Source organism: Durio zibethinus, chromosome 2 (genome assembly GCF_047325235.1).
Source record: "Durio zibethinus cultivar Kanyao isolate XHJ-2024 chromosome 2, ASM4732523v1, whole genome shotgun sequence".
In the NCBI taxonomy this organism is placed as follows: Eukaryota; Viridiplantae; Streptophyta; class Magnoliopsida; order Malvales; family Malvaceae; genus Durio; species Durio zibethinus.
In genome coordinates this window covers 36,102,895-36,118,660 of record NC_143163.1, presented here as the reverse complement: position 1 = coordinate 36,118,660, position 15,766 = coordinate 36,102,895, and the positions used below count along the sequence as shown (strand labels likewise).

The 15,766-nt window shown below is 34.0% G+C and overlaps 3 protein-coding genes across 4 annotated transcripts; all 3 read left to right on the top strand.

Annotated features, from left to right (window-relative positions):
* The first annotated feature begins 3,140 nt into the window (after window positions 1-3,140).
* Window positions 3,141-7,007, top strand: LOC149520172 (plasmodesmata-located protein 6-like). 2 transcript variants are annotated; one of them, XM_089754340.1, is made up of 3 exons: window positions 3,141-4,069; window positions 5,637-5,759; window positions 5,897-6,365. In XM_089754340.1, exons 1-3 carry the CDS (start codon window positions 3,325-3,327, stop codon window positions 5,977-5,979), a joined length of 951 nt encoding a protein of 316 aa, XP_089610466.1. In that variant the 5' UTR covers window positions 3,141-3,324; the 3' UTR covers window positions 5,980-6,365. The 2 variants fall into 2 exon arrangements, with proteins under 2 accessions (XP_089610466.1, XP_089610469.1); XM_089754343.1 differs by lacking the exon at window positions 5,897-6,365 and adding an exon at window positions 6,771-7,007 and having other exon boundaries at window positions 3,142-4,069.
* Window positions 7,008-8,694: 1,687 nt separating this feature from the next.
* On the top strand, window positions 8,695-14,991 carry LOC111318083 (plant UBX domain-containing protein 2-like). The gene is made up of 4 exons (XM_089754334.1): window positions 8,695-9,913; window positions 10,873-12,877; window positions 13,347-13,625; window positions 14,620-14,991. Exons 2-4 carry the CDS (start codon window positions 11,963-11,965, stop codon window positions 14,857-14,859), a joined length of 1,434 nt encoding a protein of 477 aa, XP_089610460.1. The 5' UTR covers window positions 8,695-9,913; window positions 10,873-11,962; the 3' UTR covers window positions 14,860-14,991.
* LOC149520171 (uncharacterized) lies at window positions 8,779-9,302 on the top strand. The gene has a single exon (XM_089754337.1). It carries the CDS (start codon window positions 8,779-8,781, stop codon window positions 9,169-9,171), a length of 393 nt encoding a protein of 130 aa, XP_089610463.1. The 3' UTR covers window positions 9,172-9,302.
* Window positions 14,992-15,766: the final 775 nt, after the last annotated feature.

The following is a 15,766-nucleotide window of genomic DNA, read 5'->3' as shown; positions in this document are numbered from 1 at the left end:
GATAGCAAAGACAAAAACATTCATCACTGTGATGAATATATATGGACATTGATTTAATTATTGAATGTGACCTTCCCTTTTTCCCTCTCTTCATCTCTCGATCGAATTCCTTCATTATTTTTTTCTTGATGGAACAGCCCATTCTTGCTCCTCCACAACCCTAGTACAACCAAAGTCCACATCCCCCTAGCTAGAGATATAGGCAAATTATATATGCAAACATATAGGGAGGTTCATTTTTACTTGTTTTGTGGGTTCATTGGAACATGCTCAAATTAAACCATGGATACCATAGATAACTTCCTCGCTCATTTTTTCTATAATGGAGTATGTACTTAAGAGATCAGTCAATTCTAAGAACATCATTATTTTTTCGTAGCCAAGAGCCAAAGACTCAAAAAAGACTTGTATTTATTTTGAAGCAACTGCATGTTTTCTTAAGGAAATCTACGATCAAACAAACATGAGAAGATCAGGAAGCTTCTTGGTGAGAGCCAGAACTAGAAATAGATACATATGATCGATTTCATGAATATGATTAATCATTGCTAAAACTATAAAGGTCTAATCAAAGTCAAGTAATTCCAGGGCAAGAAAGTTGAGAAAACTGGCGAATTATTGGGAAAGAAATTTCCTTTTAGTTTCTTTTAAAAAAGTAGTTCTAGTATTAAAAAGTATACTTGCACCATACATTTCCTTTTATTCATATCTTAATTAAATATTGACCATTCACAAATGTCAGGAACTTGTATTGGTAGAATTGACTGGAACAAAAATGAATATTTAATTTTTACTAAAGAGGAAGCTTCCCCTCACTTTAAAAATTTATTTTCACTAAAAAAGAAATAATATATAATGTACGATTCCTTCCTTAAATAATTGAAGTATGATTTCTTTTCCACTACTCTTTACCGAACCTCCATTGGATTCTTCTTAGCCATTAAAGTTAGACTTGTCGACTTTGAATGGAAAAATAAAGATTGAAAAACTGAGTCAAAGGCATTTGATTACGCATGGAATACCACATATACTTGTGTTTCATAAATATTGTCTTTAGTTTGATTTAATTTTAGAGTCAAATTTATTTAATTTTGCAAGTGGGTACCATCAAAGTCTTTGTCACAAATAGTGAGATGATTTTCCATGCACTTTCATGAATATGGAGCATTAATATTGTACCAAACATAGGGGTTCCATTCCTCAGCATCAAAGGAAAACGACCCTTCATCACCCTGAACTTTCTATATCTATAATTAATATATAAATATATATAATCTAATGTAGGAATAAATTGCTATCAATAACAAACTCTTTCTTTTCCTTGAAGGTTCCTTTAAAATTGAAATTTAAAGAATTATTAATATAACCTTTATATGTGTCATCACTTCCCTTTTGCTTTCCCTACATTTTGCATTAGAAGGTACACCAACGATAACTAAATCCATAGAAGGGGAAAAAAAAAAAGAAAAGACCTTGATATAGAAAATATCTTTTTCTTTTATATTTAGAATATAAAAAATATCTTTATATATATATATATTTAGAACTACCTGAATTAAAAAAAAAAAAATTGTTTTGTCATAAGATAAGTCTTTTGGTCTACCAAGGTGCAAAAGGCCTATAAATTAAAATAATATATCCTTTTGATTTGGAAGCCAAGAGTCACTCCTTTGCGGTGAACAATTACTTTATATGTATTGGTTAGACTTAGGTTAATAAATTTAGATGAATTAGAAATAAAAATCCCATTGCTTGCTAAGATTTGTTCATAAATTAATTTACAGTTATAATCAGCAATTTGCCTTTTTCTAGAACAAAGTGGCTATCTCTCTATAGAAAGGCAGCCTAAATTGAGGATGGTTCAATATCTAGACACCATTAGAAAAAAATTATCAACCAAATTAATTAAATTTGTTCATTTATAACAATGTTTGCTAAGATTAAAATAATCTTCATTAATAATAATAACAAGGGTTGGACTGATAATTCTTGCAAGTTTTTACTTCAAAGCTCTTATTCACAAGCTTTCATTTTTATTTCAACTTAAACCCCAATTTGACAATATGGTAGGTCCCATATATGAATATAATAGCCAAACTACAATTATTAATCAAATTAAATCATGATTATTAAAATTGAAAATGCAATATATCATCGACAAATCACATAAATATTATCTTCAAAATACAAACTTGGGATGATTTTCATCTTCTCACCTTCCATTTGAATTTTCTAAAATTTATGTTTTTTTTTTTCAAATATATATTTTCTAGAACTAAAATGAAGAATCCTTTGCATTTCTTGAATGGCTAAATCTACTAAGAAAACTCAAGATTCTAGCTGCTATCACTTTCTATTGCAATCCTTCCAATAATACGGGACGTCATCCGTCCAACGGTCGAAAACCTTGCTCGGCCCACTAAGTTTATACATGTGCCATATGTTAATTTCCCATCTCGGATTAAACAACACTTGAATATTTGTAATCACAAATTGAGTTGATTTTGATAGATCAACAATTATAATTTAGGAGGCATAGCTTAGTCCCTGACCATCTTTGATGTATTGGGTCAACCATTACCGGTCCCTCAACCACATCTGACCTTAAGCTCACCAACATTAAGCCAATTAGTTCATTTGTCAATACCCATCTTCCTCCATTCCTAATCCAACAATAAGTCATTTTCCAACAAAATTAAACAAAAAAAAAAAAAATCTTGGCAATTAATTCTTAAAAACATTATTAATATAATAGTAATAATTTGTCGCATATTTCAATTTTAAAATTATATCAGCTTTTAACATGATATATCAAAATGTTTTTCGTTTCAATCATCTATCATTTTTCCACAATTCTTAATCTAACAATAAGCCAATAATGTTTTTCAACAAAAATTAAAAGAAAAAAATCACTCATAGTAATTGTAGTAATTGATTCTTAAAACATTACTAATAATTATAATTATTTATCCAAAAAAATATAAATTTTATGATTGTTAGTATATTAATAATATTAATGGTTAATCTATTTTGATTAATTAAAGTAGTTGGCAAAAATGATTTAATAATAATTATAACAACAATATTTTTAAAAAGGAAAAAGAAAAATACAGATCAGATATGAGAACTCATATGAAATATGAAGCTAGTCCCTTCCTTACGTAAATTCCTCTCAAAGCAACAGCCCTTTCTCTTTCACACACAAAACAGTGTCAGCTGTCTGTTTTCATACTCTGATAGCCTCTTCTTTGAACCATCTCTCACTCACTCTCCTTTCTATATTCTCTTTCAAGCCATTCTTTGTTCTCCTCAATATCTTAAGCCATGGCTTTAGTTACGAAAGAAACGTTGCTTTTTCTTCTTCGTCTTCTTCTCGTATTATCAATATTTTTCATAACCCCATCAAATTCAGCTACTGATACCTTCGTTTTCGGGGGTTGTTCGCAGCTGAAATACATGTCAGGCTCACCTTATGAGTATAACGTTAACTCGATACTCAATTCCCTAGTTAACTCAGCGACGTTCACCTCTTACATCAACTTCACCGTGCCAGCAGCTGGCTCCTCCTCTCAGGACACCGTCTACGGTCTGTTCCAGTGCCGCGGCGACCTCAACAACGGTGATTGTGGCCGCTGTGTTGCTAAAGCAGTGAGTCAACTCGGTACTCTTTGCCTTGACTCAACGGGTGGCGTCTTGCAACTCGAAGGGTGTTTCGTTAAATATGATAATACAACTTTTATGGGCGCGGAGGACAAGACTGTGGTGGTGAAAAAATGTGGACCGTTGATTTCGTCTTACTCCGATGCGTTGACTCGGCGTGATGCGGTGCTGGGTTACTTATTAGCGAGTGATGGGACCTACAAACCGTTCCGGGTTGGCGGGTCAGGAGATTTTCGTGGTATGGCACAGTGTGTAGGGGATTTAAGTCCGAGCGAGTGCCAAGATTGCTTATCAGAGGCGATCCAACGGCTCAAAACCGAGTGTGGCGCAGCCAGGTGGGGTGACATGTACTTGGCGAAGTGCTACGCTCGGTACTCGGTAGGTGGAGACCACTCGCACGACGAAAAAGGTGAGCGGTTTCGCCACCCCCTTGATGGCGGTTCTTATTATTATTATTTTTGGTTTGGGTTTAATCCAGTGTGCGTTTGAATGAAATTTACTATAAGATAAATCTTGATTTTTTTGGGTTTTTCCTTTTCATGCCATGTGAAGTGTAAATAATTGGTGTGAATTGGATGTTTATTTTGGTTAGTCCAAATTATTTAAGATATTTGCAAAATTTCTAAAAGTTTTTTATTATTTTGACATTGGAATTAAGGTTTTTTTATAAAAAGATTATTGTTTGGAGATATGAAAAAATTATAAATATTTAAATTTAAATTTAGATTTAAGTTTCGGTTCTGCCCGTTTCTTTTTTATTTTTCAAATCTAAGAACTTTCCATGTTTGTTCTTGTGTGGTACCAAAAATTTTTTAAGTAACTTTCATTTATTGTTGATTAATTAATTTGATGGAGCTAATAACCTATTCAATGGCAAATTTCTATTTATTCTTACTTTTTTTAAAAAAATTGACACTTTTCTATTACTTTTTCATATTTTTATATTCGAAATTATTTTTTATATTTTATATTTAAAATTATCAAAAATTAAATCCTGAAAATTGAGTTCAATTGAAAATCATTTCACTATAAATGATGGAGGAGGATTAGTAACTTAGTAACCAATGACCAGAGATTTTAGAGAGAAAAAAAATGGGATTGTTAATTATAAGTGCATTTAGAATTATTACTCTACCATTAAATGGTTAACTTTATACTTCCTTTCCCTTGATATGACACATAGTTGCTTGATCACCACTAGTACCGGATATGAGATCATGGGTTGAAATTTCTGTTTTACTTTTGTGCTAAATGTGGTTGATATGTTTGATTACTATTGTAAAAGAAAAAGGAAATGGAAGACCATTGATTTTGATGAATTATATTGATGGGAATTCAAATATAGTTTGACAAATTAGGTGTGTGAGGATAGAAATGTCAAAGTGCCTTAGCTTTCTTGTATGAATAACAAAGTCACTTGTCACAACACCTTAACGGTAGTATAATTTTGATGCAATTGAGCTCACTTTTGAATTAATGTCCCATTTGAACTCAAGAAGAATCCATTGTACCTAACACCACCCCCACCTAAGAAAAGAAAATTCATACATGTTCAAATTATTAGACATTTATATATATATATATATATATATATATATTAAAGATTTGAACTCGAAACTTTTGAGTTAAAATTTCAAGTTATATTAAAGATTTGAACTCGAAACTTTTGAGTTAAAATTTCAAGTTCTAATTATTGGGATAATATTTAAATGAGCAATACATGAGGGCATGGATCTGTATTTGGTAGGAATTTTCCAAATTCCTTAAGAATGATCCTAAAATGTTTGATCAAATAATTATGGTGGATAGTAAGAATGAAAAGGATTGTGTTTCAGCGTGTAATTGGAACCAAAAACGAATCTCTTTTGATTTTCTCATAAAAAACAATCTAAATTTGGAAACTACATTGATGATGAGTTTAATTATTGTGCATAAAGGCAACTTTATGATGTTTTCTTCGATTTTTATGTATGTAGATACTAATAATGATGATGATGAGATTGAAAAGACACTAGCAATTTTAATTGGTCTCATCGCTGGAGTTGCTCTGATCATAGTATTTGTATCCTTCTTATCAAAACTGTGTGAGAAAGGCAAAGGTAAGTTTAATTGACTATGCTTTTACTTGTCTCTGTTTTTTTCTTCTTTTCTTTCTCCGTTTGCTTTGTTGCTTTTTATACAACATATGAAATTTCCCATCCTCTCATTTTCTTTTCCCTGTTTGATGGAGACTCAGCTGCTAAGATGCTTGTGACGGAAGAAAATAAGACAAGTAAGCATGTTAGATTTAAAGATACTATTGAAGTGTTTGGAGATTAAAGTCAAAGGAGTATTTGTTGATATTTGTTTTGAATCTCAGAATCCTACATCAAAAGTTAAGTGAGTTTGAGTTTGTCTTGTATCCCACATCTGGGAGTTTAGTAAAAGTATAAAGGGTTTTACCCTTACAAATAAGATGTTTTGATTTTTAGTTTAGTAATCCCAGAGAGTTAGACACCAAGAAAATAGTTAAGTGAGTAGGTTATTAAAGGGTGTAATTGGGTTTTGGGTTAAGTTTTGAGTAAGTAGTTTTAGGAGGTTTTTTTCATTCTAAAAGTCTCACAATTGTAAAGATTTATTTGATAGTTGATTAAGTTTGGAGTAGACCATTTTGAGTTGGATCGAATCAAATATATTTATTTATTTTTATTCTTAATTTGAGTTTACTATTTTGTGTGTGATTGTTACGCGTGGGTGTTGTTTTTCCCAACATCCATAATCTAAAGACCAAGAACGAGTTATCGATCAAGCAAAGAACAATCAATTTTTTTTTGCTTTTTGAGATATCTAATGATCCACACAGCAATGATTAAGGCAATATTCCCTCTGTTTGAAGGCCAATAATTAAGGGTAATATTCATGAATTAGCTAAGAATCTTCTCTCTCATCCATTATAAAACTAAATTGGCTTTGTTTTTTATCACAAGAGTTACTTTGTTTTTTATCACAAGAGTTTTGATCTCTGTCCCATTCTAAAATCCTTTGGCACCATGTAATTTGTTTTCTATTTTTTGTGCCCCAATTCACTCCTTTGGCTCCATTGCTTTACATATTTCTCTTTTCATAACCAGGCTTATAACATCTATAAAAAAAACAAATAGACGGAAGTGGGTGGCAGAAAGGTGGCAGAAAGGATCATGCGTCGGATTATAACTGGTGTCGGTAATGCAATTCAAAGCCTCTGTATATTTATTCCTAGACAAAGAGATGGAGGAGGAATTAGATAGTGACTAGCTTTTAACAAAGGGAGACAAAAAAGAAAGGAAAAGGAAATATGATCATAGATGACAAAAGTTGTGACAAATTGAGGAAGGCAAATTGGAAAAAAAATTTATCGATCAAAATACATAATGCTGAAGAATCTGCTGAACATCATTTCTTTTTTTTTTTTTTTTGGTTAGAATGCTGAACATCATTTTCATCTCTTGCCCTTGGCTTCATATAATCTGTCAATATATTTGCATTAACTTATGGCTTAACAATCACCTACAAAAAAGTGTCACTTTACACATGTCAAGTTGCAAAACTTATTCCTCTTTCAGTCCCCCACAGCCTTTCTTTTCTTCATGGGAAAATGATTTGAGTTCTATTTCTGTCCTTGGAGAAATTTTTTCCCTTTTTTTTCTGAATTGTGGTCTGCGAAACTCGAATTAGAAGCGTGTGTCTCTAATCAATAGAGTTTGGGCGACTCCTAATTTGATGGTCCATCCACTATAATCAAAGTGTGCCATTTTTTTACATTTTTTTATAAGTTGATTAAGAGTATTATCAGATTTTGTTCGAATTTAATATTTTTATCAAATAATTTTAAAAACACATTTTCTTATAAAGAATTGTTAACGTAATTGTGAAATTAACAAAAAGGCCATTGGCTGTTTGATCAGATGAGATTTTTCTAGTTTGTCGTATCTTACAATTCCAAGCATCCACCAATCAACATTGTTCTACTTTTTTTCTTCTATCGTGGAGAAGACTACAGATTGCTAGTCGTCCTTTGAAGTTTGAACATGCAGTTTATAGGCTAAAAGACTGATTCAAAGTAGTAATAATGACAATGAAGAAAAAGAGACTAGAATTCCCTTTCTTATTTATTATCTTTTGGAGCAACCAAGTAGGGGATATAACTTTCTCTATCGACTTATTCAATACGATCAGCTCGGTCTATTTAAACCAAAAAAAAAAAAAAAAGGGCGAGTGCTAAACCTAGACAAGGAAGTAGGAACTCTGTTTGTCAAAAAGGCAGCAAGAATCCTTGCATTTTAGTTGTAAACGTGGCACCGATAAGAACTCAGATGAACCTTCTAGTAAAATGAAGTAGCGGTGTTGACTGTCCAAGTGAAGAAAATGATGCAAGTATGGATGGCTGGTTAGCTTCCCCTAAAGTCATCTACTTCCTTTCGTGCGATCAAGGTTAGGTGGACTCTACATGCATCTACAATAATTTTTTTTTCCAATAATATTACTTGTTGTTAAACTTTAAAAGTGAACTAGTTGTGATGCTTGATGACAATGGAGTAAAAAGCATTTGGCAGCAACCAAAGCTTTCATAAGAATTGATTCCCTGGTAAGATGATGATGCGCCTCAAAGTGGAGGAATCGTCATCAGCGGCATAATTTCAGACCCAGTGTTCCTCCTTACCCAATGCAAATACTGATTTATGAAAGCACAAATAATAGCAACAAAAAAGTTGAATGGATCTCCATGCCAAGATAAACATGGATCTTATTCACAGCTAAACAAAGAGAATAGAGACGTGATACATTTTCACAACGTATACGGAGAAAACTTCAGCCCAAGCTCTTAACTTTTGTCCACTACAAGAAATTTTAGCCCATCTTTATAACTTGGCAAGGGCCTCCATGTTGGGCTCCTAACTTACTTGGATATTCTTAAGACGGGCCGAATCCTCAGTAGACAACACTCCACGTGTCCTCTGTTCCCGTCTTTCCTTTGGTCTCCATTTTCTTCCCACGTCCTTCCTCACTAAGAAAAGCACGTAACAAAAGCGAACTCCCCTAACACCAAAGCCGCTACCCGGTCAAAGATATCAAAATCAGATCTAAAAATTTTCCCGAAAAATGGCTCTCGAATGGGTAGTGCTAGGATATGCTGCGGGTGCAGAAGCCATCATGGTGCTCCTCCTAACAATCCCTGGCCTCGACGGACTCCGCAAGGGCTTGATTGCTGTAACACGTAACCTCCTGAAACCCTTCTTGTCGGTGGTCCCCTTCTGCCTCTTCCTTCTGATGGATATATATTGGAAATACGAGACGCGCCCTCACTGCGATGGCGATTCATGTACTCCGTCGGAGCATCTTCGTCACCAGAAATCCATCATGAAGAGCCAACGCAACGCGCTTCTCATAGCCGCCGCTCTAATTTTCTATTGGCTGCTTTACTCTGTTACTAACCTTGTTATTAAGATTGAGCAGTTGAACCAGCGCGTTGAGATGCTTAAAAATCGCGATTGAGTGAGATAAGTGCTTATTTTGAGAATGCTTGTATTTGGGGTATCTTTTTGTGTAAATTTCCTTTATGATGTGTTGGGATAATTTGAAGGATTTATATGATGAAAATTATATGTTGTTATTTTTGCATTGCATCTTCCTTTTTCAATTTATCATTTGATATAGAATTTAGGGTTTTGGTTCAAAATTACAGCTATGTCATAAATTTATTTTAATTCAACACTGAAAGCTGCTTTTGGAGTTGGAATGGAAGCTTTAGTAATTTTGTTCTGCCTGCTGTTTTCTATTAAGAACAAGTTGATTAGCATATGGGATTTGGCAATGTAGCTTCCACTTACCCTAGCCTAGATTGGTTATAAAAAGTTAGCTACAAATTGGTATTTTTGTGGTTTATTAGTGCACTATCTATATTACCAAGTTAGCTGCTTGCCATTTTAGCTTCTGAATTTGCTTTCTGTTCACTTTTTGGATTATATCATCAAATCCATCCCGAGTCTGATAATATCTCCAATGATCTGAGCAAATAATTTTATATATGCTTGGCATTTGGCAATTCTTAATTGTCATCTGAGTATCTGGCTTTGCTTTCTTGTTTATGCTTTCTACTTTTTACTTCTTAACATTGTATAGATGGTTTAGGAAAAACTTAGTTTTTTAAAAATTGATTTTTGGAATGTTTCGAGTACCTCTTTAAGTGCTATATTCTTTCCAATTTTCTGCTCAGCATAGGTTTTCTCCTTTTAAAGTTAAAAGAAATAGTACCCCTTGTAGTCCTCTTGCTGAGCACCATATGTGCACTATGGGAACCGAGGCATTGGATATAGCGGCTTCAATTCTGACCATTCAATCATCTTATATTTACGTGGTAAGGCTGGTGGTGATACCAGCCATATCTGGATGTTCAATTGAATTGAAGTAATACTTTTTACTGGCTGTCACTGATGTCTCAACACAGGCAGCTTTCTCATGTAGCGTAGATACAAGTTCCCATCTTATTGAATGGTCAAAATTGAAGCCGCCTGTTTACTCACCTATAGCTCTCTACTCTTGCACCGCACTACAGCCGTCCCCTGAAGAAATGGTTGAAATATGCATTTGAAACTGGGGCAATGGCCTTAACATGGCTTTTTATTCTATATGGTGGTCAGTCGTTTCACTTGGAGGATGGTCTGACTATAGCTTTTCATTCTAGAACCTGGATGGTGGCCAGGCATTTGCACTGGGTTGGGTGGAAGATTTATTCTATTGAACTCTTTTTCTCTAAAATTTTAAGCACTCGAAAGTGTGTGGGCTTGTTTGCCCCCATTCTGAGTTCTTTAAAATATTGTATTGTGCCCTTATATTTGTCCATCGAAGACTTTCAAGCTAATGGCCTGGGTAGGACTCAGTATTTACTGGCCGGACAGCGGCTGCCTGTCAGCCTTACGCTTCAAGGCTAGGTGCTGAACCTTTTGGCCAAAAGTCATGACTCATGATTCCCTTCTTGACTCTTGAATTATTTTGGTAAACTCTAGTTACTCCATAATAATGAATGAGATTCACTTGACTGACCGGCGGTGTTAGGAAATGTTTGAATCTCTGCCGTGCAGTGTGGGGAAATGTTTGAATCTCAAACCACCGAGTCATCTGGCCAGAGAAGGAACAAAAATAATGTTTCTGATTAAGCTATCTGCCAGTACAGGGGCACAAAAAATCTTCGTTCAGTTACTTATTCTAGTGTTGCTAGTTTGTTAAGTTGGACGTGAAATGAAACTAAATCAATCATGCAAGTACTGCTAGAATATGATGAAACGTATTTCTAAACTGTTTCTTTTTTGGGGGGTACAGTGGCTCTTTTTACGTGGTTAATCAGTAACCATGTTCATCAGTAATAAGGCCGCAAGGTAGCACATACTGAAGGGCTTGGCTTTTATGAAGACTTTCCCATGAGGAACGCTGGATGCGGACTCCTAACTGGTTACCCACATAATCCATCAATTGTAAAGGCTAATCGATTGAAACTCAATGAAGATTAACATGCTACATGATTGGGGTTGCAAAAGCTACTTCATTGGAAAGTCGATAACTCAACTTCAAATAACTATTCAATGTGTTTCCTTCGATTGGAAGACCTTTATTGTTGATAAGATGAGAAAATATTTTCCTTTTTGAAGTTTTTGTTCCTGCAAATCCCTTCTAGGGATGATCCAAAAGCAAAAGTAGATGCAGGATCTACGTCTTCAATTTCTTCAATAACTTTACCCTTCGCACGTGCCTACAAAAGAAATCTGGGAAAACAAGGCCTTCTTTGCTGCAAGTGCAACTCTAATAAGTCAAACTGTTAAGGCCCATATACGTGGCGATATCTTATTGGTTTAATTGCAAGTTTAACGTGGTTGAACAGCGTGTATATCGAATCTTTAACAATTCATTGAATTCAACGTCTCCGGATACAAAAGAAGGTCCCAATCCACATTCCAAATCCCAACGGCCAATAACAGCTGTCTATCTTAACGATTAAGATCTGTTATCGACAAGGACCAAAGTCTTCTCCGAACTCTGTTAACGCTTCTCTTCTGATCCTCCGAGGTAAACTCGTTGCATAAAAAACTCATTTCTTGTCCATATTTCTTTCATTTCTAAACCCAATTATATCACCAGGCTGCTTTAACAACCAACCGACTCTTTGGAGATAAAATAGCTTCTTTTATTAGCCTTTTCTGTTCCTGATTCCTGGTCTATATTCTTTGTTGCTATTAGTATTATTATTCCATTTTGAGCTTCAACCCAAGAGAATAATACCCAGAAAAGAATAATGGATGAGATGAAAGACAAATGGAATGGATTCACGAAGAAGGTCAACAACCAATTTTCATTATCATCTTCTTCATCTGGTAAATTCAAGGGTCATGGTAGAGTCTTGGGTTCCTCTTCATCTGGACCTGTTAACCCTATCCTTATGCGTCCCACCCAAACTCAAATTCCCACTCCAAAGCCTACCCCTTCTTCTTCCTCTTCGAATTCTAAGCCTCTTTTGCATTCAAAACCACCAAATTATGATCAAAACAAGCCCAGTTCTATCAATAATCTCGAACCAACTGGCAAAAGGGAAAATGGGTTTGATCCTTACAACTCATTGATCACTTGTAGCAAGGTATCCAAGAATGGTTTTACTTTAAATGTGTTTGAGTGTCCGATTTGTGGTGCTTCTTATAGGTCTGAGGAAGAGGTGTCTATACATATAGAAACTTGTGTTAATACTAATTCGTCAGATAGAAAAGGCCATGATGGTGATATCAGGTCGAATGAGAATGAGTCACAAGAGTCTAGAAATGAATTGGAGGTTTGTGTTGGTTCATTTCTTTCAGGAAAGCCACCAGAAGGGGCGGTTGAGGTGGTTCATAGGTTGTTGAGGAATATAGTTAAGGAACCTGGGAATGACAAGTTTAGGAAGATTCGGATGAGTAATCCGAGGATAAGGGAAGCAGTTGGTGATGTGGCAGGAGGAGTTGAACTGTTGGTGTTTGTTGGATTTGAATTGAAGGAGGAAGGAGGGGAAATGTGGGCAGTTATGGAGATTCCTAAAGAGGAGCTGATTAGTTTGATTAATAAGGCAATAATGTTGTTGGAACCGGGAAAGATAGAACAACTTAAGCAGAGTGAGAATATTTCCCCTGCAGCTCCAGCTGAGAAAGAGGAAAGTGTTGAGCCAAAGAAGATTGACAGACAGGTAAATGAATTGTTTGCTGATATTTTTTTTGTCCCCCAAAAGTTTTCCGTAAATCACTTCACCATTCTGTATGTATGAAATCACTGTCCTGCTACACATCTAGAGCATTACTGTAGATTGCCTTTGTTTATGGTTGGTGTAAATGTTGCTTTTGAAATTATAGGAAAGTTGACCACGTTGTGTTGTGTTCGATTTTTTCGTTTTTTGCTTTTATTTTCTCTGTAACCTTGCTTGTCATGTTTCTCATTCATTCCCTTTTATCTTATTGAATGTTGATATTTAGTGAATATCACAAGTTTTACATTGTTATACTAGTAAAAATTGTGATTAATCAGGATATTAAGTGTTCTTTATCACCTGTTCGTCACCTGTATCTCATCGTTCTTACTACATCAACTTTATTCTTTTACGTTTTATTAGGTCTTGTGGCATATATCTCTAACTCAGAACATGAATTTTGTTGTTATAGATCCAGGTTTTCTTCTCTGTACCTGAGAGAGTAGCAGCAAAAATCGAGCTACCAGATTCTTTCTATAACCTCTCAGCTGAAGAGTTGAAGAGAGAAGCAGATATGAGAAAGAAAAAGATTGCAGAATCCCAGTTTTTAATTCCTAAATCTTACAAGGAAAAGCAAGCAAAAGCAGTGAGGCAGAGGTACAGAAGAACAATAATTCGCATCCAATTTCCTGACGGAGTGGTGCTTCAAGGTGTTTTTGCTCCTTGGGAGCCAACTAGTGCTCTCTATGAGGTTAGTCCTGTTGTCTAGTTGTTCATATTACTTTCTTCAATTGAGTTAAATACACTCTGTTGATATTTAAACAAATTTTGAGGCCTTATTTCATGTTAGGTATCTTTATCTACAGGTAGTGGTGTTGAATGTCAGCATTGGTTAAGATCTTGTCCATAAGCCATGTTTTCCCACTGAAAATATCTTTCTAGCAGGATACTTAACGTTTTTAGTATCAAACAGAGAAACTTAGTTGCACTTTGGTTGTGCAAGATGAGAGTCGAGAGCCTTTTAAAACATTAGAATAGTTGGTTGTTTCAACTTAGAATAACATTTTGTTTATGTAACGCTCCTACTCCAGAAATTAGCAGTATCCATTTCACATATCTCCTGTATCTACCTGTATGAAGTCCCTTTTTGGTTTGCATTTAGCAAAAATTGTTTAACCTGTTGCATTTTCAGGATCCTAAGATGAGGACCTTTCATGTTAATGGAAGAATCGTTGAATATTAATGCCTTGATGTCCTCCCGCAGAATTAACATGTTTACCATAAAGTTTACTGTCACTATTCCATGTGTAAAACTATCTTGTCCTTGAACATTACCTCTTCCTCCTAATATAAATTTTAATCATGGATGAAAATCTACCTGATTCTATGTCTGCAAAGCATTACTGCATCAGAAATACTTAGTGCCCATCCTGCATCTGGCATTAGTTGCATTTTTTCAGTTTACCATACCATAATGCATCCCGCACCAAATGCTTTTTGTTATTTATCCTTATTTCTTTTGGAGGTGGTGGTTTTGGTCTCACCTTCATGCATTTCAAGCATGGTGGGGCGGGGGGGGGGGAAGGTAAAGCTTTATGTGTGGAACTGTTGTTTTCAATATGATTTGTAAAGCTTCATGCTTAATTGAGGGAGTAAGCTATTTTTTTTTTCTGCAATTAACGAGACAATCATCTAATGTGCATATGTTGGAATGTCAAATGATTTGTGCTCTTTTTGATCTTCAGTTTGTCAGCTCTGCACTGAAAGAACCTTGCTTGGAGTTTGAGCTGTTAGATCCTATACTGGTTAAACGGCGGGTGATCCCTTCTTTTCCTGCAGCAAGTGAGAAACCCATAACGCTAGAGGAAGAGCAGTTGGTCCCCTCAGCACTTATCAAGTTCAAGCCTATTGAAACAGATCACATCGTCTTCACAGGACTGTCTAATGAACTCCTGGAAATCAGTGAACCCCTCGTAACCAATTGAGTACATGAATTTTCTTTTACATTGGTTTTAAAGCTGTCAATTCATATTGTAATTTTTCGCTAAAACCTTAATTCTTTCCCGTTTGACATTTGTTAGTGCACTTGTCAATAATTGTTAATGTCCTTGGAGGAAGCCTGAGTCCACTTGTTTTTGTGTTTAGTAATCAATTCAGTTAATGATCGTGTAGTAAGCTCTGTAAGGTAAAGATATGGCTGATTTTGGCACTGCCTACAGGCCTGCAACCAATGATAAAAGCAGGGAGAAATCAAGAAAGCTTCATTTCAACAAAAGTACAACTAAAGACGTACTCTGTTGGTTTAACAAAAAATCACTTTTAAAAAATGTTTTTGAAAGATATTTATATTATTTGAAAGAGAGTTTTTATTATTTAGATGAGTTAACGGAAAATATTTTTTGTTATTTGGTTTTTTTTGAAAATTTTGTTTTTTTTTAAATAATATTAATATAATTATTAAAATATAAAAAATTATTTATTACTAAAGTATATTGAAATTATTTATCATTTAAATTATTAATATTGAAAAATAAGTATATTTTAATAATAAATATTTACTATTAAAATATTTGATTAATATAAAAAGTATTTAAAATAAAACTATTTATTATTTTTATATTATTTATTAATATATTATTATAATATTTATTAATTAATATGATAATATTTATCAATATAATAATATTTATTTATTAATATAATATTAATTATAAGTAAAATTATGTTCAAAAATATCGATAAATAATTTTAGTCATAAATAATTTTTTTAATATCTTTTTTTTTTCAAATTCATAAAACAAATTTTTTTTTAAATTTTCATAACACAATTTTTTTAAAAATTTTTCATAAAACAATTTTTTAAAAAAATTATCTGTTTTTTTCGTTAATCAA